Source organism: Callionymus lyra, chromosome 15 (genome assembly GCF_982586985.1).
Source record: "Callionymus lyra chromosome 15, fCalLyr1.hap1.1, whole genome shotgun sequence".
In the NCBI taxonomy this organism is placed as follows: Eukaryota; Metazoa; Chordata; class Actinopteri; order Syngnathiformes; family Callionymidae; genus Callionymus; species Callionymus lyra.
Window position 1 is genome coordinate 11,907,157 of NC_141832.1, and position 24,409 is coordinate 11,931,565.

General features: G+C 37.6%; 2 protein-coding genes across 3 annotated transcripts; both read left to right on the forward strand.

The window, feature by feature from the left end:
* The first annotated feature begins 766 nt into the window (after positions 1 to 766).
* On the forward strand, positions 767 to 11,734 carry shisa9b (shisa family member 9b). The gene is made up of 4 exons (XM_087809795.1): positions 767 to 1,353; positions 2,637 to 2,743; positions 8,991 to 9,131; positions 10,934 to 11,734. The coding sequence occupies exons 1-4, from the start codon at positions 866 to 868 to the stop codon at positions 11,311 to 11,313; spliced, it is 1,116 nt and encodes a 371-aa protein (XP_087665921.1). The 5' UTR covers positions 767 to 865; the 3' UTR covers positions 11,314 to 11,734.
* Positions 11,735 to 20,602: 8,868 nt separating this feature from the next.
* igfals (insulin-like growth factor binding protein, acid labile subunit) lies at positions 20,603 to 23,427 on the forward strand. Of its 2 annotated transcripts, none has more exons than XM_087809774.1 (2): positions 20,603 to 20,671; positions 20,750 to 23,427. In XM_087809774.1, exon 2 carries the CDS (start codon positions 20,755 to 20,757, stop codon positions 22,486 to 22,488), a length of 1,734 nt encoding a protein of 577 aa, XP_087665900.1. In that variant the 5' UTR covers positions 20,603 to 20,671; positions 20,750 to 20,754; the 3' UTR covers positions 22,489 to 23,427. The 2 variants fall into 2 exon arrangements, with proteins under 2 accessions (XP_087665900.1, XP_087665901.1); XM_087809775.1 differs by having other exon boundaries at positions 20,753 to 23,427.
* Positions 23,428 to 24,409: the final 982 nt, after the last annotated feature.

Consider the following 24,409-nt stretch of genomic DNA (forward strand, 5'->3'; position numbering starts at 1 on the left):
ATCAGTTTTATCTTGATCTTTAAAGTATATACTTTATTGAAGATTGTTTTGATTGTTTAAGCGCTTTGTGACCCTGGTCTAGAAAAGCGCTATACAAATAAAAATTACTTACTTAATAGATTGATACCTCAAAAATATATATTTTGACTCAAATAATAACAATAATTATGAGCGTTCCTTTTTAAATCCAACCTGTAATAAAAAAATAAAAACAATTTTTTTTTTTAAGGTTCACAGTATCATCCATATTTCTCTACACCTTTTTATATATGTATCTATATACAGTATATATATAGATATATATCTTACTTTTTTTTTACAACAGAAGTGGTTTTGTCCTGTAAACGTTCATTCCCATGTTATTGCTATTAAACCATATTATTCTTGATCAGCCAAAACATTATGACCACGTGTGTGACCCGTCTCTCAGAGTTGATTCACTTACATCTTAAAAGAGTGTAATTCTGACACGGACGTTTGGCGACACCTATATATTGTAACTATATATAGATATATAGATGTATTTTTTTTGTTCTTTTTTCATTGTCATTTCCTCCACTGCTTCACACGTTTCCTCGTCATTGGCTGATCCCCAACTTTCTCTCTCCATCCGCGCGCTCGCACACTAACCCCCCCACAGCAGAGCGACACTCGTGCGCCACCAGAGGCGCTGGATCACGGATGACCCCCCCCCCCCCCCACCCCCAGTCCGGGACCATCTCTTCACCAACGAGTAGTTTTGTCACGAGTAGGTTGAAGTTTGGGACGCGACGAATGACTTTTACGCACGACCTTGGCGCGTCCCTCGGGAGGATGCAGGCGGACAAGAGCGCACGGAGAGCGGGGTAAAAGCGCCAGAGAGACGATGCGCGTCCTGGAGCTGCTGCTGAGCCTCCTCCTGGGCCAGGTGAGGGCTCAGACCGTGGACGACTTCATGCTCGAGACGGGATCCAACTCGTCCTCCACGGCGGAGGGCGAGGCGACGGAGACCCCCGCGCACGTGGAGGACAAGTGTCGCGGGTACTACGACGTGATGGGTCAGTGGGACCCGCCGTTCGTGTGCCAGACCGGGAACTACCTGTACTGCTGTGGCACTTGTGGATTCCGGTTCTGCTGCGCGTTCGGGAGCTCCAGGCTGGACCAGACCACCTGTAAGAACTACGACACCCCCCCCTGGATGATGACCGGGAGACCCCCGTCCAAGGCGGACGTGTCGCAGGACGCGTCCAGAGACAAGACCACCCTGATCGTGTACGTCATCTGCGGGGTCGTGGCGGTCCTGGCTCTGATCGGGATCTTTACCAAACTGGGCTTGGAGAAGTCGAACCGCCCACGAACGGATAACGTGTCCAGGTGAGTTATTTCTCTTCCCATTAATCCACAACAAAATAAACCCCGCTGAACGAGGTCATAAAACTCTCTGTCGAGATTTATGTGTGTCAAGAAATACAAAATAATATTAAAGCACTGTAATAATACAACAACAAAATAAATATCCACTTAAAACATTTTTTTTAACCAAATTGTCAGTTATTTCATTAAAAATGGCGCTTTTGATATCACACTTTTAATTTTTTTTTATAATCATGATTTATGCTCAGCCCACACTTTTGCATGTAATACATGTCTGTACTTGCCTTTTACAAAGACACTGTTATTGTAGTGTTACAGACAGCAGATGACATTAGTCAAGGTCTCTATGATTTAAAAAAATATATTTATATAGGAATTGTAAAATATGAATGATAAAGGAGCTTTCTCGATGTTTTTTTTAACCATAATATTAACTAAATGTTGAAAAATTGTAAGCAGAAATAGCTGCATTCATACTTATAGAAATGACCACACAACAATTTGTATTGAAGGACAACTAATGTGTCTCTTAAATAAATTTCAGACCTCTATTGCACTCATGTGTCCATTTGTACCAAATTCTCTTTAATCCAAATATTTACATTCCAAAATGTGCTTAAGCTCCGCCCACATTAAAAGCTTTCTGAGGATGAAATCTTGTTTACCACGCCTACTCTGCTGGGATTGGCCAAGCATTGACTCGTTGTATAAACAAAGTGGGGCGTGATTACAGCTGGCTGGAGGAGGAGCGAAGGCCATTATTACACGTCATAATGGACTCCGCTCTCGTAACCTCTCGTTCGCCGAGATTTCAGACAGGGGAGGAACTTCATAAAGTAATAACTTTTAAAAAATCTCCATGATGAGGGACTTACTGCATCTTGGAGAGACATTTGAAACATTTGATTATATGAAAGACAAAGATCGTATAATCTTCATAAAATATGCAAAATAGAAAATTTGGCTGACTTGGCTTGGTATCAACCAATCAGAGGAGGCTCCATTAGGGAAAGAAAACCCATTTCTTTTCAATATCTTTTTTCACCACAACACGGCCTCTTCAAATGGTTAGTTAAATTGCCTAATTCTAATTAAATAATGTCAGATTCAATGCGATTTATGCTGTTCACACTGAAAAGAAAATATTGGTGGCATATAAGTGAAACAATCCGATTCAGGTCACTTGTAACTGCAGTGTGTACGTTAACCTTTGTCTTGCATTTACGTTTGGTCTCATATAATGTTTTTAATTATCGATTCATATTGACGTTTTGTGTCCACAGAACACTTGCACACGTGATCCGTCATCCCCCCTCAGAACATACAAATGAGCTCGGACTGGGCCAACAATATGAGAACCTGGATACAGGACTCTCTGTGAACAGTCTCTGTAAGTATCAAAATTCAAACAGCTAAATAAATTGAAAATATATTTTATTAAAGGGTTAAATTATATTGAAATGTACTTTCTATCTAGTGCTGATGAGTCACCATGAAACATGATCATTACTTTTAGGGCTAACTATATGACAATCTTTCCTCTATAATATATTGCCATGTACAGCTATACTATTGAAGCCTCACATCATGAATAAAATGAGAGCGTAAAATTTCAAATTCTTAAAAATATGACACTGCTTCATGAAGCTTTAAAAGCTTCAACAAACAAAGAACAAACAAAGTGTTTTTTAAAACATTCAAAATATTAATAAAAAACCCGATCCTTTTTGGCATCATGAGCATTAGTCATACTTTCTTTATCACAGACATGGATCCAATTGTAAAAATGTCCTAGTTGATGAGTTTTTTTTGTCATTTTGTCCATTACCCACACAACTTCCCTTATTCACTAAAACCTACATTTCAACCGAGCTCAGTTTAGTTACACTGATCTTTCACAATTGAGGTTCTGGTTCAATGACAACTCATACATTTAATTCATCTTTAAAGTAGGCTGGTAGATCAAACAAGAGCATCGTGCCCTTTTTTTTTTTTCGGCCCGTCACTGATGATTACTTCCTTCAATCTGTCATGCGTTCCAGAGAGGCGTCTGTCTGCAGTGTAAGACCACCTTTTAACCTGATGTGTCACAAGAAATCTGACCTATTTTTCACCCGGCACCTGACAGAAAAGCTAAAAATACAAACCCAAGAGTGGATTCATGTGTGTTTGTAAGATGCCAGGTGGGTTACATGTTTCAATTTAAATTGTTCCAAACAATTATTGGGCTTCTGGCAAACAAGAAAGATATCATGCAGATACTTTGTATGCAAACACAACTGTTCGCTATTGGACATTATTCTGGAGAAAAATCAAAAGATTTTGACAAAATGCTTCGTAGATGTGTGGATGCAAACCGTTCCGACATAAACAGTCCCTAAATATCACCGTTTAGATGACCTAAAAACGAAGAATACAGACTGGAGTTAAGCGTACACTTATGACTTCAAACTAGTGATGGGCAGATGAAGCCTCGTGAAGCCTTGAACCTTTCCATCCAACTGGTTCGAGAAAAGGTTCATTTCTTGAGGCTTCTTATGATGGTCAAAACCTTCCCTGACATTTAAACTGTTTGTGAGGCCTCTTGGGGCACCTATATGGACCTATAGGTTCATAAATCCGGCCAATAATCAAACCACTTCCAGACATACCAAGGCTTCAAAAGTCATTGGTGACCTCACTCGCCCCAAACAACACAAGCGCCGACACACGCTCAACTAAAGACTTCCGAAATTTCACAAAAAACGCACTCCATAGCATCGACACGGTATGACCCATTACTAATTTAAACGGCTGTAACTGACATCGGTAATCACTTTTATGAAATATTTACCAATACTAAGGTACTAATACAAAGGGAAGATCATCAAACATCCAAAGCTATAGTAAAAAATAATTATTGTACGGAAAAGTCACTTTTTCCTTCCAAATAATCTCCCTTAAATTGAATTTTTATATCTTATATTGGGTATATACTACAAATAGTTTAAAAAACAAAACAATATTGAAAGACAAACCCATGAAACCAGGCTCAAATAGAAATTATCAATGACTAAAATTATGCAGGCGAATGTCTACGAATATCAATTTATCACAATAACATCAGTTACTTTATTCAATCAAATGTCCTCAGCAACTTTTGTGTTTACCCCATAGTTTTGGTTAACCTCACATAACAAAAAGAAACATTCCGGATGAGCTAGGTTAAACATTTTTTGCGAAAAGAGAGTGGTATTATACTGTCTTTTTTGTCTCATTAAAGCTTTGACAACCGTCCTGGGTCCCAAATAACGCGATAAGAGGAAATATAAATCAAGAAACTAACTGTAAATCCTTATAAACTCAGTGTAACTAAACAATGAGTCAGCTTGAGCAAGCGCTGACTGACTGACGCTGTCCCACATACAACTAACCGTATTAAATGAAAGCAGGTCGACAAGTTTAGAAAGTCACCTGATCATGCACTAAAGACATACTGTTGATGCCATCTTTTTTTCATTTGTACATGACTGTAAAATGGATATAGTTAAAGTTATTTTCAGGGGAGAAAGGTCTCCCTCACTGTCTTAAAATATCATTTAAACAAAGAAGGATCAATACTATTGCGAGAGAAATTAGCGGAGTGCAGTTTCACCATCAAACATTCGCAACCACAACCGACCTCTAACTCTCATGTTACTTACAGCGATCAAGGTAAAGGGACTCTTAAAGGAACACACTGCATCACTTTGTGTCAGTTAATGTTGATTGTTTCTAGTTAGAATTTTTTTTCAAGAGATACAATGGATTCAGAACTCATCCTCCATTCTTCCATTGGAAAATATCGATTCTATGATCTAGTTATTGTATGTTTTTGGACTGTTGGAGGAAACCGATGTGCCCAGAGTAAAGCCCAGAGTAAAGTCCAGAGTAAAGCCCAGAGTAAAGCCCAGAGCAAGCATGGGAAGAACATAGAAACTCTGCACAGAAAATATGTATTTTGCCTCAAGCTAGAGGAATAAAGAAGTACCAGTAGGAGACCATTCAATACATTTGGATGAACACTTCAGCCCCTAGCTTGATTGACTTTTACAATAATTATAAAAAAAACGCCAAATAAAGATTTTACCGTAATATCTCGACTATAGATGGCACCTGAATACGAGCTACACAAACTAAATTCTAATAATAATACAGCTGCAGGTTAGTAAGCCGCAGGTGTCAACAGTTTGACAATCATTCATTTTATTTATCGCTTAATCCCTTATGGGGGTGGCAGGGACCTGAAGGCTGTCCCAGATTCTACAGGCCAAGAGGCGAGGGACACCCTGGACAGGACACCAGTCTGTCGCAGGGCACACAAAGAAACACAACCACCCACACACAGACACACACTCATTCCTATGGACAATTTCCACAAGTTCCAAATTGACTTCTGTATGTTTTGGGACTGTGGGAGGAAACTGGAGTGCAAACTAGATATTCATCGCTACCTAGATTTGATTCACGGACCTGACCTTTTTCACCGATACCTGATCCAACTTTAAAAGGCTGGATCGGACCAATACCCGATACCAGGATTGACTACTTGTATAACAGCTAGATAAGAAAACAGAACCGTCATCGTCATGTTCAGCCATCTGCTTTGATACTCTCAAAGTATTCGTCTTCTTTCTGCACTTAGTCAGATCTTTACGCTGCCGTCACCAACATCTCACTATTAATTAATTGACGCCAAGATTACCAACATCATCTCCATTTCCTCGAGTTTTACGTCATGAGTGTGTGCATGATACACAAAGTTACTATAGGATACAAATCCAACCGTCTTTCTCAGCGCATCACACCTTCCGCCTTGTCTGATTCACGCTTCCCGCGAGAGCGCCCCCCTGAGGTTGTTCCCATAAAAATCGATAGATTGTTGATTAAGATGGAGAAAAAAGAACTGTCATTGTCATGTTCAGCCATCTGCTTTTATACCTTTTATACCAGAAAGTTTTTGTCCTCTTTCTGCACTTCAGTCAGATCTTTACGCTGCCATCACCAACATCTCACTATTAATTAATTGATGCCAAGATTACAAACATCATCTCCATTTCCTCGAGTTTTACGTCATGAGTGTGTGCGTGACACACAAAGTTACTATAGGATACAAATCCAACCGTCTTTCTCAACGCATCACACATTCCGCCTTGTCTGATTTACGCTTCCCGCTAGAGCGCCCCCCTGAGGTTGTTCCCATAAAAATCGATAGATTGTTGATTAAGATGGAGAAAAAATAACTGTCATTGTCATGTTCAGCCATTTGCCTTTATACCTTTTATACCAGAAAGTTTTTGTCCTCTTTCTGCACTTCAGTCAGATCTTTACGCTGCCATCACCAACATCTCACTATTAATTAATTGATGCCAAGATTACAAACATCATCTCCATTTCCTCGAGTTTTACGTCATGAGTGTGTGCATGATACACAAAGTTATAAAGGATACAAATCCAACCGTCTTTCTCAACGCATCACACGTTCCGCCTTGTCTGATTTACGCTTCCCGCTAGAGCGCCCCCCTGAGGTTGTTCCCGTAAAAATCGATAGATTGTTGATTAAGATGGAGAAAAAAGAACCGTCATTGTCATGTTCAGCCATCTGCTTTTATACCTTTTATACCAGAAAGTTTTTGTCCTCTTTCTGCAATTAGTCAGATCTTTACGCTGCCGTCACCAACATCTCACTATTAATTAATTGATGCCAAGATTACAAACATCATCTCCATTTCCTTGAGTTCTACGTCATGAGTATGTGCGTGACACACAAAGTTACTATAGGATACAAATCCAACCGTCTTTCTCAACGCATCACACATTCCGCCTTGTCTGATTTACGCTTCCCGCTAGAGCGCCCCCCTGAGGTTGTTCCCATAAAAATCGATAGATTGTTGATTAAGATGGAGAAAAAATAACTGTCATTGTCATGTTCAGCCATTTGCCTTTATACCTTTTATACCAGAAAGTTTTTGTCCTCTTTCTGCACTTCAGTCAGATCTTTACGCTGCCGTCACCAACATCTCACTATTAATTAATTGATGCCAAGATTCCAAACATCATCTCCATTTCCTCGAGTTTTACGTCATGAGTGTGTGCGTGATACACAAAGTTATAAAGGATACAAATCCAACCGTCTTTCTCAACGCATCACACGTTCCGCCTTGTCTGATTTACGCTTCCCGCTAGAGCGCCCCCCTGAGGTTGTTCCCGTAAAAATCGATAGATTGTTTATTAAGATGGAGAAAAAAGAACCGTCATTGTCATGTTCAGCCATCTGCTTTTATACCTTTTATACCAGAAAGTTTTTGTCCTCTTTTTGCACTTAGTCAGATCTTTACGCTGCCGTCACCAACAATTCACTATTAATTAATTGATACCAAGATTCCAAACATCATCTCCATTTCCTCGAGTTTTACGTCATGAGTGTGTGCGTGACACACAAAGTTATAAAGGATACAAATACAACCGTCTTTCTCAGCGCATCACACATTCCGCCTTGTCTGATTTACGCTTCCCGCTAGAGCGCCACCCTGAGGTTGTTCCCGTAAAAATCGATAGATTGTTGATTAAGATGGAGAAAAAAGAACTGTCATTGTCATGTTCAGCCATCTGCCTTTATACCTTTTATACCAGAAAGTTTTTGTCCTCTTTCTGCACTTCAGTCAGATCTTTACGCTGCCATCACCAACATCTCACTATTAATTATTTGATGCCAAGATTCCAAACATCATCTCCATTTCCTCGAGTTTTACGTCATGAGTGTGTGCATGATACACAAAGTTATAAAGGATACAAATCCAACCGTCTTTCTCAACGCATCACACGTTCCGCCTTGTCTGATTAACGATTCCCGCTAGAGCGCCCCCCTGAGGTTGTTCCCGTAAAAATCGATAGATTGTTTATTAAGATGGAGAAAAAAGAACATTGTCATTGTCATGTTAAGCCATCTGCCTTTATACCTTTTATACCAGAAAGTTTTTGTCCTCTTTCTGCACTTCCAAATCCAACCGTCTTTCTCAACGCATCACACATTCCGCCTTGTCTGATTTAGCGCCCCCCTGAGATTATTCCCATAAAAAAATCGATAGATTGTTGATTAAGATGGAGGGTTCAAAGCCATGTTGTAAAAGCAGATGATCGTGAAGGACTTCAAAATAAGTTGCTATTATCAGTATAATATAATAGTCTGACTCTAAAGGCACAACATTATGAATCTAGTGGAACTTTTCCACTTAACTATAATCTCGGTGAGACAAAAGCATGAAAACATCTGCTCAAGCTTCGGTGCCAGATGGCAGGAGGGCAGCTTCGCACCCCTTAATTAACCAGATGTTTCTGTAGGATTAGTGGCATTGTGGAGCGATCCGTCATTACTTTCCAGTGCGGTTTGAAAAAAAAAAAACCCTCAGATGATCTAGAGTTGCACATTAATGTATTCTTTTGACAGAAATATTGACCATTAAGACTTATGCAAATGAAACGTATGATTACTAACGTTCAACTCATTTGTTTGAAACTTAGAAGTTAAGTTAAGTAAGTGCAAGTTCTAAGCTTTATAATAAGATTCTGCTGCCTGAGCAAACGTGTGAAATACTGACATCGTAATGTTTTTCCCTCAGACAGCGCCCAGATGAACAACATCATCCAAGCATCCACCCTCATAGCGCAGCCGTACCCCGACGTGGGACCCATTACCAGCCCTTACGAGCCACAGAAGACCGTGATGGAACTGAACCAGTACGCCACTCTGAAGGCAGTCGGTGAGATGAAGCTCATCAAATCGTTTCATCCGTTCTGTAATCATTATAATGAACAGGAAGCGTTGAAGAGGTGTTTTTTTTTTTAAGTTGTAATCCGTCTGATAGACAGGCTACCGGAAAAAAAAAAGAAGAAAATGTGAGCAACAATCATTAAAGTGTGTAATCAAACTGTCAAGCCATCATACAGAATGATCATAATGAGAAATTAAAAATAGAGCGAATGGCACATAATGAGGCCTGGGACACGAGATAATCAGGACTGATCAAGTCGCAAATGAGTCGAAGCTTGGTAAACGGATGTGTTCGCGCGAGGTTGGTGTTCATCGGGTGAGCCTCGGGGAAGATGCTGAAGATAACTTGAAGGTGGTGCAGAATTAACCACTCAACTCAAGTCAAGACCAAGAATTAAGAAACGAAATTCTATGAGTTTGGGACTTGAAAATATGAAAAGATATTGTAAGACATAGGTGTGGCAAGAATCTGGCGACGCCATACATATCACGATAAAGACCCAATATAATATAACGATATTTGTGAATCTTGACCTGCGGGAATTTCGACCCACTGTCGCTCTGAACGGCGGGGCTTTTTAAATTTCAGGGGGAATGGGACTTTGATCAGGTCTTAGTGGATAGGAGGCCAGGGTCCTGGGCCCAGAACGGTCTGGTTTTTTTAAGAATCCCTTATTAGTCCCGCGAGGGGAAATTCGGTAGTGCTTTTTACAGCCATTCACACACACTGATGGGAGTAGGCTGCACACCTGCGCCAAGTCTACCATCAGGAGCAATCAGGGTGAAGTGTCTTGCTCAGGGACACAACGACACAAGCTTGTCTGGAGCTGGGATTGAACCTGCAACCTTTTGGACTGCAGGCAACCACTCTCACCATCTGAGCTATGACGCCCCCTTTTGTACTCTAATCGGAGGGTCTCAATACATTTCGGGCGAAATCGGACCTGGACCAGGTCTTTGGGGGTTGGAGTTCTGGGTCCCAGGCATTGAGCCCCCCCCCCCCCTGTTGACGTGTGGACTGCTCTCGTTTGTTTTGCAACTAAATTTGTCCAGTTATTAGCTTTAAAATAAGCTCAAGTCAGCTGTATCCTCTCGTCCTTAGTCATTGCCAGGATTCGCAAAGGATTTACCTTTTTCCATATTACCATATTTAACTGCGGAGGACGTAATGACTGCTGCCATCTTGCTGCCAGAGGTTTAATTGCAACACGAAAATAGACAAATGGCAGCAATATTTATGTGTTGGTTGTACATTAAAAAAAAACTTTAAAAAAAAGGAATAATTTTGTTTTAAACACACTTAATTGAAATATTAACCATAAAAATAATGATAAAATATGATTTAATGTACTGTAAAGAAATATTCTTATATTCTAGGAAGCACCAAATAAGTAAGATCATGATTTTTTTAGTATGTGTATATATATATATATATATATATATATATACAGTATATATGTTTTTTTTCTCACTACCCTAATATTAGAGCATCTAAAAAAAAACATGACTTTTAGCTTTCATCATTGAAAAACTAATGATAGGAGAAATTAAACAGGTTTAAAAGAGGTTCATGTATATTTCATTCATTTTGTTGTTATTTCTTATTGAACTTCTGTCGAAAAATACTATTTTTCTTGTTGATTAAAGACAATTAAAGAATAAAATAAAGAGAATTGCTCAACTTTCCTCATAACCAATAAGGAGCTAATTTATTTTATACAAAAAAAGGGGGAATAAAGAACATAACATCTGCGTGGTAAGAGAAAATAACACTTATGTTTGTTTTTGTAGCAGAGAAAGCCAACAGCAGCTTCTTCAGACAGCAGGTGATGGAGATGGCAGCGAAGGGCTGCCTTCCCATGGAGCCGTTGAATGTGGACCCGGAGCCGAGGAACCCCTACAGCCCGCCCAGACAGAAGTCTGCCAAGCAGATTGAACACAAGTACAGGAGCCCCAGGAGCCGAGGCGCTCAGTCATTGTATTACAGCGCCGGCACTTTAGCCGGCCCGGGGATCCTGCGCCCCTGGGAGGGCAAGGACGCGATGGGGCTGAGGCACAGCTACGGCCCACAGAAACTCACCCTCCTGGAGAAGGAGATGCACAACATGCGACAACACATGCCTTCGCAACCTTACTTCGTCACAAACAGCAAGACGGAAGTCACGGTATAAAGTGAATCGTTTTTGGTTTTCGAAAATTGGACAATTTATGTGGTACAGAAATAATTAACCATGTTTGTGATTTTTGAAATACACCTTTCATCACAACTTAAATATCTAATATATCACACAAAAACTTCACTTCATAATGACAGGAATTATCGTTGATGATCCAATTATATCAATAGAATTGATGTATATATATCTCACGCTATATGACCAGGGGCTGAACTATAGACTGTTACCGGAGACTGGTTTTAACCAACACAGTATTACTACAACTACAGTATGCAATCTTTTTAAACAAGTAACTCGTTCTTCTATCACTTAGCTGTGTGTTTTCTGAACACAATAAAGAACTGGTTATGATATACTAACTAGATTATCTGTCCGTGATAAATATAGAATATCGTTTGTGTTTTTTTTTTACCCCCCCCCTTTTTCTACTGTGTGCGATTGATTTAGTCTAAAAATCGACTTTATAAATGGAGCCTAATATTGAAGTTTGTGAAATCATTCATCATTTTAATGTTGTTTTTATTTAAAACACCTGTTATTAGTTGTTTTTTTTTACCGTTTCAAGAAATACTATTTGAATTGTGTATAAGCACATACAGTAAATGTAGCCAAACTGAAAATATGTATTTTGGTTATTTGCCCTATTTTCAGGGTCCAGTCATTACAAATGTATTTATTGTCATTAAAGATGCTTATAATATGTCCATCGATGTATTAGTCAAGATTTTTTTAGTCAAATATTTAAAAAAAACCGTCCATGTTCGGTTTGCGAAATCGAGTATACACTATAGGATACTGGCCATTTTTGACCAGTAAGATGATGTTCTGCGGCCCTAAATTTGATGTCTAAGGGACTTGACTGTACAAAAGTGTTAAGGAATAAAGATAAATCACATTAAATGGTATATACCTTTGATTAGATTAGTTAAGATGGAACATACAATTTGACCAAAAAAAAAACCCACACAGAAACACCCAGTGTCATGACATGAAACACAAAGATATACAGAAAAAAACCTTATCGGCTGCAGCCAGGTCTCAATAAATTAAATAATAATTAATTTATGTGTTAATTGTACATAAAAAAAAACTTAAAAAAAAGGAATCATTTTTTTTTTTTAAACACACTTAATTGAAATATTAACCATAAAAATAATGATAAAATATGATTTAATGTACTGTAAAGAAAATTCTTATAATCTAGGAAGCACCAAATAAGTAAGATCATGATTATTTAGTATATATATATTATATTATATATATATATATATATATATGTTTTTTTTATACTTTTAGCTTTCATCATTGAAAAACTAATGATAGGAGAAATTAAACAGTTTTAAAAGAGGTTCACATTAAATGGTATATACCTTTGATTAGATTAGTTAAGATGGAACATACAATTTGACCAAAAAAAAACAACACAGAAACACCCAGTGTCATGACATGAAACACAAAGATATACAGAAAAAAACCTTATCGGCTGCAGCCAGGTCTCAATAAATTAAATAATAATTTAATAATTTCAGACCGAAATTTCCCAAAATGTACTTTTTTTTTGTTTCAATGATAACTCTATCATGCTGTAGGCCACCAAAAAATTCTTAAAATATAACACAAACTGTATTTAGAAAAACAAATGACAATACAAAATACTTTTTGCTTAAAATGTTTTAACACCAACTAGTGTGAGTTACACTCTAAAATACTCTGCTAAAATATACATTTTATATTTTTGACATTAAATGATGAAATACAGATAATATATCAGAGGTCAAAGTATGATATCTGGATCAAAAATCTATTGTTAGTGTTGCACGGATATTTCTTGTACTTCTAACATATCTGTAAGGTGCAACTAGTAAAAAAAATACTCCAAATTTCAGTAGAAAAAATGACTCTTGTTGTTTTTTAAACCATTATAATAAAGGTTAGAAAGACACCTTCAACTCTAGGACATACATAAACATGTGACTTTCCTTGAATAAAATATATGAATGACACAATATACAGTATATATAATATATATAAATATATATAAAGCCCTTCATTTTTAACTGATCCTGAAGCGCCGTCTTCTTAACAACACCTCGAGACATCCTTTTTTTAATTAGCAAATATTGTTTTTAACCACTAGGCTGCTTCCCACCGGAACATTAAATCAGCACAGTAACCCAGTTTAGCTCCGAGGAAAGTATGTACCGATGTGCGACACTTCTGGCTACTACTAAAGGCTTTTCCTTGAATTTCTCGAACTCCTGTGTTGTCCTCAGTATTTCTTGATCTTTAAAGTATGTACTTTTTTGAGTATTGTTTTGATTGTTTAAGCGCTTTGTGACCCTGGTCTTGAAAAGCGCTATATAAATAAATATTACTTACTTACTTACTAAACTGGACTAGTAATTCAAACACAAATGCAGGACTAAAGTACAATGTTATTTTAGGACTTCGAAAAAATGGATAGGAGGCCAGGGTCCTGGGCCCAGAACGGTCTGCCTGGGGGTGAGGGGCACCCGCAGGAATGTGGGCCTGAGCGTGGGTTTGGTACTCTAATCGGCGGGTCTCAATAAATTTCGGGCGAAATCGGACCTGGACCAGGTCCTGGGGGGTTGGAGTTCTGGGTCACAGGCATTGAGCCCCCCCCCCTGTTGATGTGTGGACTGCTCTCGTTTGTTTTGCAACTAAATTTGTCCAATTATTAGCTTTAAAATAAGCTCAAGTCAGCTGTATCCTCTCGTCCTTAGTCATTGCCAGGATTCGCAAAGGATTTACCTTTTTCCATATTACCATATTTAACTGCGGAGGACGTAATGACTGCTGCCATCTTGCGGCCAAAGGTTTAATTGCAACACGAAAATAGATAAACGGCAGGAATATTTACCTGTTAATTGTACATTAAAAAAAAACTAAAAAGGAATAATTTTGTTTTAAACACACTTAATTTAAATATTAACCATACAAATAATGATAAAATATGATTTAATGTACTGTAAAGAAAATTGTTATATTCTAGGAAGCACCAAATAAGTAAGATCATGATTTTTAGTATATATATATATATATATATAGATATATAGAATGTTTCTGGCTACTACTAAACCGGACTAGTAATTCAAACACAAATGCAGGACTAAAGTACAATGTTATTTTAGGTTACTTTAAATGTTTATTATTGGAAAAACAAGTGGTAGTGTATAGTCAGGTTGTTCAGTAGTTCAGCTCGATGGTATTTCCAGGCCACAAAACTGCAAGATGCCTTATTTTAAATGATCCGATACACTTCGAAACCTACTTCTACTTCATCTTAATGGGCCTCCGAAATGTATTCTTCTCCAACTCTGTGATTAAAGATTTGAAAAAAAATGAATAACACGGTCATATTAACTTTTCCTACCATCGAAACCGAGGCGTTCAAGATGCCGTACAAATGAGATTCTGGATTTATCTGTAATTATTCAAAGTCCCTTTTATTCCGCCGAGACGTCGTAATTGTTTGAAGGTGAAGAAAGCGAGGGATGGAGCAGAATGCCACTCTTTTGTGTCGAGGTTATTAACTATTTGACTTCTTTTTTTTAAATGAAAAACACAAAGAAAATATGTAATTATTGGTCAGGATTTCTACTTTGTATTATCAGGATGAATGGATTTCCAGCAGAGAAGGAGTTGAATCTGTACGAGTGCTGCTGCTATAAAAGGTAAGAGAAGAGGCTGGAAAAAAGAGAAGTTGAAGGAAGGGATTAGGAACGAGGGGATCCTCGGAGAAAAAGGAGGACAAAGACTTATTTTATCTTCTACAGACAGAAAGTTTTCTTCTACTTAAACCGAGTTCCAGACAATATCAGTGGAGAAAAGACGCACTAAATGTTTTTTCTCTACGTAAACAAAACAAACTATAAACAGTAGCATTAGTCAACATTCAAGGTCAGGCTTTGAGAAATCCTATGGCGGTCGTCGGGAAAATTGGATGAAAACACATTTTTAGCCAAATATATAAACACATATTTTGGAACGGTGGGTTCGTTTTTTTAAGGGGGTGAATTCTGATTTTTTTTTCTGTGTCAAACTGTTGAAATGGTTGTTTAATGGCCAAGTCATGTGACTTAATGAGGTTTAGCTGCAAGGTAGACGTAATGACTGCTGACATCTAGTGGCCGGATTTTTATTTGCAACACAGAAATTAAAAAATTGAGTGTACATTTGCATATTAAATGTAAATAATAATAAAATATATATATATTTAAAACAAATGTTTTTATTACTAATTTGAGATAAGTCAATTTAATAATAAATACATACATTGTTCATCAAGATTATTGAAAACTGATTTAAGAATCTGGCTATACGCTATATTTGCATATAATGCGATACTGTAGTAACAAGGATATATTTGTAGTATTCACCTAGTACTTGACCGTTGCGTTGCAGTATTTAAAGACCACGTGATTCTCGACAAAGTCGTAACTCAATCGTTTGTTTTGAAACGTCCTCTTTAAAACTGGGTTGAGCCGACTGTATCCTCTCGTCCTCAGTCGTCACCAGGATCGCGCAGGATTTAATGTTTTCTTGAGCTGCGGTAGACATGATGACTGCTGACATCTAGTGGCTGGATTATTATTTGCAACACAAAAATTAACCAATGACATTTGCCTATTAATTGTAAATAATAATACAAAATATATATATATATTTAAAACAAATGTTTTAATTTATTCAAATGTTGTCAAATATTGAAACGTGAAAGAACTTAAAACTACCTGTACTCAAGTGACGAAGTATGTATGTATTTGTACACTGTTGAAAGTCTGTTTTATGTTTTCATATTCATGAGTTATTTTAAGTGCAGGGAGCCTTTAAAAATGGTCAAAAACTCCTTTACTTTGAGAGCTTGTAGTACTGCACTTCCTTTCAGAATGAATTCAAAGACCAAGACTATTGAACATAGTGATCCACCAATTGGACCCTGGAGATAATATTAAAAACGGTCATATTTGTGTTAAATGTTTCAGGGTGTCCGTAAAAATGTGTCCCGCGAGTTTGAGAAGCAGATGTTAAAATAATTATCGACATATATTTAACGTCCTATAAATAAGACGACAAAAAGTATTGATGGGTGGAAGAGGCTGGTGAAACGGCCAAGGAGGTATCATGATACAGTGTCTTCATTTCTGAAAGAGACCACTAGATGGCACCTGTAAGTTTGAAAATGATACCTGGTTTCATTGAATTTGTAGATCAGAGCCGAAGATAATAAAGTAGAGACTGCCATCTAGTGGACTTTTTAAAAATGGACACTGTATCATGATACCTGACAACATAAAACAGACTTTCAACAGTGTAGTTTAGAAATACATATACGGCTTCGTCGCTTGAGTATGTTTTAAGTTCTTTTACGATTCCGTTTTAATATTCGACAACATTTGAATAAATAAAATCATTTGTTTTAAATATATACATATATATATATATATTTATTATTATTTACAATTAATAGGCAAATGTGCACCGCATTTGTTAATTTATGTGTTGCAAATAAAAATCCAGCCACTAGATGTCAGCAGTCATGTCTACCGCAGCTCAAGAAAACATTAAATCCTGCGCGATCCTGGTGACGACTGAGGACGAGAGGATACAGTCGGCTCAACCCAGTTTTAAAGTGGACGTTTCAAAACAAACGATTCAGTGACGACGTCGTCGAGAATCACGTGGTCTTTAAATACTGCAACACTACGGTCAAGTACTAGGTGAATACTACAAATATATCCCTGTTACTACAGTATCGCATTATATGCAAATAAAGCGTTAGCCAGATTCTTATGGTGAAAATTATGGTGAAAAGTGATGAAATAATTAGGCCATGATCGGACTAATGTCGTGGATCAATTAAAAATAGTGAAGCTCACTTCCTGAGTGTCAAGCAGACGATCTCTCTCTGGCTGAGGAAGCTTTAGAGGCGGAGATTTATTAATAGATGCTGAAGGTATGTGGCTGTCAGGAGGTTGAAGAGGCTCATCCAGGAACACCTGCTCGGGTCAAACTGGTAAAAAAGGCCGAAAATCGACGTCTCCGAAAATGGAAAAAAACGTCAGAAAACTCATGATATCAGACGGACCATGTGAGCGCAAAAAAATGTTGCCCAAATGTGTAAAATGTTCTTTTTTGAAGGCTTGAAAAAAGGTATAATTCGACCGATTTTTTTCACTCAAATTTTAAAAATGGGAAAAAATCAACGTGTCCGAAAATGGAAAAAAAGTTCAGAATACTTCAGACGGACCATGTGAGCACAAAAAATTGTTGCCCAAAAGTGTAAAATGTTGTTTTTTGAAGGCTCGAAAAAAGGTATAATTCGACCGATTTTTTTCACTCAAACTTTAAAAAGTGGCCAAAAATCGACGTGTCCAAAAATGGAAAAAAATGTATATCAGACGGACCATGTGAGCGCAAAAAAAATTGTTGCCCGAATATGTTAAAATGTTGTTTTTTGAAGGCTCGAAAAAAGGTATGATTCGACTTTTCGAATTTAATCACTCAAACTTTAAAAAGTGGCCAAAAGTCGACGTGTCCTAAAATGGAAAATAATGTCGGAAAACTTAAGTATGATATCAGACTCCACTACAAAAATACACTGAAATGTGTAGCCCAAAAGAGGGAACCTTGTCAGTGTCATAAAAAAGGAAGCTGTGAATTTAAAATGAGGTCTGAAGAAGAAAATGCACTAAAAAAAGCATGATCTTAGTTATTTGCTGATTCTTGGAAACCTATAGAACACAAAAAATAAACATAAGTCTCTCTATTTTAAATGGTATTTAATATAAAACATCACCACATATGACCAATGTAATTTTTGTGGTTACACTATTTAAGATTCCACACAGTATATATTTATATATATGTATAAAGAAATGTTCTATGCATCCAGACAGTAGCAGCAGATCCTGAAAGACCTGAGCTCAGTCATTCAATTAAGTCTGCTCACCTCCGCTCAGGAAGCCCACAGCAGCTGACATACCTGGAGACCTCTTTGTGTCGAGCTGAGTGCAGGAGAATGAGCCAATTTGGAGCATTTGGCAGGGGACGAATAATCGTGGAGCTCATTGTTCAGACATGATGTGAGGCGAGCGTTTCTCATGAGAATACAGCCAGACAAAATAATCGTAACAAACTTTTCATTTAATTGCCAAGCACGCTTGCAGCAAAAAAGATAATGAATGAGCAGTTTCTTGTGGTTAGATATATTTATTTTTAACCAAATGTGGCTCCTGTCAGTTGCAGCATGATGGGGTTAATGTTGCTAAAATGGAAGCACAAATGTAGAAGGTAGTTTGTTTAATTTCATTTTAAGCTTTTTTTGTATTGTATGATAGGAACATTTAGGAAGAAATTATAAATTCTAAAAATTAAGCACTGTAGAGGTAGAAGTTATAGAAAATTGTTGAAGTGTTAAAATAATTGGTGTTAAATAAATCAATTTTGGTTGTATATTGAAGTAACTATTGCGTTCAGTGCCATAGAAAAGGTATTAACAAATACTTTTTATTTGAAATGATAAGTTGAATTTGTTTTTACTAAATATATATAAACATAAATTAATGCTTAGAAATGTGAAGTTTGAAATCAAACCATTCAATATTATTATTTACATACAAATATTACAGTAAAGTTGTATTTCTGATTACAGTTACTAATGAAAATTCTACAATTGTAACGATGATATATACAAAGAAAAATGTTTATTTTTTTTATTTTGTTAACTAACTTTAATCTGCTGATGAAAAGTACAAGATGAGGTTGAAACAATTTAATTGTAAAATTGTATTTGATTGGAGTTTGAAATTAAATGATTGAAAGTGTATGATGTGTAAAAAATAAAAACATTGTATGGGTTGTGAAACATTATATACTGTAGATATTGTATTTGTAAATCGATGTAAAAACAAGAGGAGAATGAAATAAAAAATGAAGAGCAATAACTTGTCTAGTGCTGAAAATATTGCTCAGAAGTAGTTGATGCTTTATTCAACTATACATCAAAAGTTAAGCAAAATATTTAACCAACTTTAAATCACTCAAATCGTTAATAAAGAGCTGTCTTCTTGATATTTGCCATTGAGCCATAGACATGTAAAAATAAATTAAAGAGACCTTTTTGCATATACCAGCTCTAGCATTAAGAAGGGCTGACAAAGTAAATCAACATTTAGTCAATTAAGTGAATATAAGAATCATGAAGCGGAAAGCAAACCAGCAGTGCCCTCTACTGGTGAGGGCGGGATAAATAAAGTCACAACTATCTATACAAAAAATGGGTAAAAAAGGGAAAAAAAGCCATAAAAATGGGACAGAGATAAAAATATAATGGACAGAAAACCGTATACTAATATTATTTGTAGACAACAAGACAACTTATTGATTATACATCTTCAGTTGGTAGCATCTAGTTTAGTTTTTTTTTTAAATAAAGATCATTTTACACAGACATTTATGAGGAGATTCATTTATTATATTTAATTTATTTCTTCATATTGATATGACCTTTATACATAAAGAATAATTCATTTAATAAAATCTTTCGATCTTGCAAATGTTCCTATTATTATGGGGTGTTTCCCTTTTATAACGTGAATCAATGACATTCAGGTAATGAAGGTTATCTGGCCTTTGTTGTCCTGAAGTTCATGGTTTGTTAAAATGATCCCAGATAGCGATGGACAAAGTAAACATGAAGTTAGTCATTATAATGACAGGTTAGGGACCCGGACCTCTGGAACTGACCTCATTCTGCTCTGATGTATCAAACATATATTCTTATCAATTATCAGGTTTTTAGTGGTTCGACTGTTACGGACGCACAGAACAAGTTCTGATTCGCGGGGCAGAGATATGTGACGAGACATAAATGAAACTATAGACATAGGAGGAGGGAGAGATTTTTGTCAATACTGCCAGATTATTTCCTGTAAGTTCAAGGGCATTGGGTTCATCTTATCTCTCACCCAACGTTGACAATCTACAGTAAAGGCGTTCAGTTAAAGGGGTTAACGTCAAAGACCAGCCCATACGGTTCATGTTGGTTACTTTCAAATTTAATTCTGTTAGAAAAAACAAAATCAATAAGTACTATGGTTAGAAATCATTGATGAGGATCTTCAATTTAGGACAGATTTTAAAAAAGGGCAAATATTGAAAAAGAGTTGCTGTTGTGGTGACGAATGGGTTAAGGGTCAGCCAAAGCTAAACAAAAAAAAAAAAAGGTTTCGGGGGCTTGGCAGACTCTCCCGTCAGCATACAAGCACAAGGTCCAACCATTCCGCATTTCATGGGCTGTCAACCTCAAACTTAGACCTCCTGTTCAACGGTAAGGACAAAAAATAGGTGTCAATATTCTCAAAAAGTATCATAAATTGATGGCACCGTTTCCATTTCCTCCCCTCAGCAGGAATGAAAAGCTTCGTGATCTTCGTGATCTGGGTACTGGGGACGTCGCGGGTGTTGCCAGACCCCGACACGGCGGGCGACAAGGTCCCCGAGGAGCCGATCCCATGTTCCAAAGGGTGCTCCTGCCATCTCGACGACTACAGCTCGGAGCTTAACATCTACTGCAGCTTCCGAAACTTCACTCAGGTTCCTTCGGACCTGCCGCCCACGACCCACGCCCTCTGGCTAGATGGCAACCTGTTCGCCTCCATCCAAGCGTCGGCCTTCAAGGACCTCAGCAATCTGGACTTTTTGAACCTGCAGAGTGGCCAGCTGGGGACGTTGGATCCTCAGGCGTTCAGAGGTCTGAGGTCGCTCGCTCACGTTCACCTCGAGCGCAACCGTCTGCGAGTGTTGCCGGCGCCCCTTTTCCAGAACACACCCAACATCGCGTCGCTCAGCCTGCACAACAACCTTCTGGCACGCATCGACGAGAGACTGTTTTCTGGACTCTCCCAAATGTGGTTTCTGAATCTAGGCTGGAATTCCATCGCAGTCTTGCCTGAAACCGTGTTCCACAACCTGTCTGGGCTACGGGAGCTGGTCCTCGCTGGAAATAGACTTGCTTACTTACAACCCCAACTGTTCCAGAACCTCGCCGAGCTGAAGGAGTTAGATTTAACCGGGAACCATCTCAAAGTCATCAAGGCCAACGTCTTTGTCAAACTCACCAAACTGCAGAAGCTTTATCTCGCCCAGAACCAGATCGGGACGGTCGTTCCGAGAGCCTTCATGGGTATGAAATTCCTCCGATGGTTGGATCTCACCAACAACAGAATGACATCCATGCACGACGATACTTTCTTCGGCCTTCACAGCCTTCACGTGCTGCGCCTCTCCAACAACTCCATTACTGGAATTCGACCCAGGACCTTCCGCGATCTGCAGTACTTAGAAGAACTACGACTTAGCCACAACCGGATCCGCGCACTGGGCGACAGGATCTTCGAAGGCTTGGGCCACCTTGAGGTGCTGGAACTCGAACACAACCAAGTTCAAGAGGCGCAGGTTGGCAGTTTCACGGGCCTTTCGCACGTTGCGGTCATAAATCTTTCAGGAAGCTGTTTCCAAAGTCTGCCGGATCAGATCTTCAGGGGTCTCCCGAAGCTTCACAGCCTGCACTTGGACCATGGCTGCCTGACAAGAGTCACATCGCAAGCGTTCACCGGGCTGAACGGCCTCCGCAGGCTTTTCTTGCAACACAACAACATTTCCGTGATCGAGCGACAGAGTTTCGTGGATTTGATCGGCCTCTTGGGACTCGATTTGAGTTTCAACAAACTGGAAGTTCTCGCCACCAATACGTTTTCCGGTCTGAAGAACCTGGAGTACCTGCTGCTTTCGAACAACGACTGTCGACAATTTTTGCAAAACGGCACCAAGACGGTCCTCCCGAGGCTACGCTACCTCGACCTTCGGGCGAACTCTTTGTCGAACGTGGTCCTGGACTTCAACGACAATATGGAAAAACTTTTGCTGTCGGGGAATCGATGGAAATGCGACTGCAGCTCCCTTTCCCTCAGAAACTACAGCCTGAAGAATCCGCAGGTGATACCTCGGCGGGTGGAGACCCATGCCGAAGCCGAGGAGCCGGACACCACCATCACCATATACAACAACATCACGTGCAACAGTCCACCGCGGCTAGCCGGTCAGGATCTACGGGATATCGCAGATGAGGTTTTTCAAACCTGCTAAATACAAAACATAGGACCAGCTAACACTAAAAGTACCCTAGACAATATTAAGCGGGATCAAGTTTTATCTTTAAGAGGACTTGGATCGTATGTCTATGTAAAGACTTTCCTGCTGGTGTTGTTCCATTCTAAAAATCTAATTTATTACTTCAATTTAAATGACTATACAATAAAAATTTAAAAACAAATTCAGTTCAAAAAACATCTTCAGCTTAAGGAGGAAAATGATAAGTAAAGTTACAAATATTAAGCTTTCAACCAACACTGTAGAACGAGAAAAACTTTGAGATTTTTTAAGACGTCCAGATGACACAAGCTGTCGGAACAAGCTGGCGAAGAATAATCTTTATAATTCAATATTCATGACATTAACAGAGATCGTAAAACTATACAGTAAATACTAAACAAAAAAAAAAGAAGAATTAATGCATCTGTTGTGGCAATCTTTGCATTTCTGTTCTCATAACCGCATAAAGAATTATAAACAGTTTCAATAATTTAAAAAAACTAATGACAAATATGGTTGCAGCTTTTATACCAAATGCTGTTATTATTTGAATATGATTTAATGCACAGTTAGTCGTTTAATGTTTAAAAAAAATGCTTTAATCGAGTAGAAGAAAAGGACTTTGGTGTTGTAAACTATACATGTTAGCTATGATTATAGAAAATGACCACAAGGTTTTGTAAAGGCCAGTAAATTCAATTTCCTTTAAAATATTATTTCCAAAGCCTTGAGTGATTGACTTTAGAATTTACCTTCATGATTTCTTCTTCATTTACAATTTATTTTTTTCTCGGTTTGACGTGTTTAAAAGTTGACTTATTTCACATGTTTGTTTAGCTGATATAAGTGTTGTTTCAGCTCAAAATTGTTCGTTTTAACTTTGCACTATTGTGAAACTGTCTCAAAGAGCAATAAATGTATTGGACCAGAGCAGCTCAGTGTCTTTGTGGGGTTTTTTTTTCAACCATTACAGTAAATCTATTTATAATTTGATAAAGCAGTAAATGTTTTGGTTTTTTTTCTTTAAATCTATGACGTTGACTACTGACCTTTGCTCCAAACGTCTGTCTTTCACACAACTTTGGGAATGAGCTGAAGAAAATGAGAGAAAGTAAAATAAAGTGAACAACATACTTATTTTAGGCTGCCATTTTCTACACATTGGAATTATTTCCATTACAATATAAATGAAAAAAAGGGATAAACAAACGTTTTTGAACAAATCTAATCAAAAAAATAAATGAATAAAATAAAAACCTTATAGAAATAGAAATAATTCAGTTAAAAGTTAGCATAATGTTTTTTTTTTGACAAATTTAGGATAAAGCTGAAATCTTTTTTTGTCACCAACATACAAACACGTTTCTCTGAATATGAGAAAATTAAAATACAAAACGTAATGACATATACTGTATATTAATAGAGTTTGTTGTACAAAAAAAACTTTATTGAAATACAACTAATTCAGTTAAAAGTTTGCATAATATATTTTTTGACAAATTTAGAATAAAGCTGAAATCTTTTTTTTGTCACCGACATACAAGCACGTTTCTCTGAATATAAGAAAATTAAAATACATACGTAACGACATAAACTGTATATTAATAGCTTGTTGTACAAAAAATCCCCCAAAAAAACTTTATTGAAATACAACCAATTCAGTTAGTGGACCTTAAGTGTACTTCAAAGTTGCATTATATTTTCGAAAACTTTGACAAAAGTTTTCAACTCTTGTGTAAGTAAGTAAGTAAGTAATATTTATTTATATAGCGCTTTTCCAGTGTAGAGACGTACAAGAAGGTTTCTCTGAATATAAAAGCATTCATAACTTACCGGAATAAACCAAAGTTTGAAGAGCATTCGATGGTCGACGAGTCCAAAAAAAACACACACAGGTGCCAGTAATTAAACTAAC

Bases quoted from the DNA above. Each gene is read 5' to 3' on its own strand.
- igfals (XM_087809774.1), top strand. From the start codon at position 20,755: ATGAAAAGCTTCGTGATCTTCGTGATCTGGGTACTGGGGACGTCGCGG.
- shisa9b (XM_087809795.1), top strand. From the start codon at position 866: ATGCGCGTCCTGGAGCTGCTGCTGAGCCTCCTCCTGGGCCAGGTGAGG. The intron at 1,354-2,636 runs GTGAGTTATTTC...TTGTGTCCACAG, and splicing joins CGAACGGATAACGTGTCCAG to AACACTTGCACACGTGATCC. The intron at 2,744-8,990 runs GTAAGTATCAAA...TTTTTCCCTCAG, and splicing joins ACTCTCTGTGAACAGTCTCT to ACAGCGCCCAGATGAACAAC.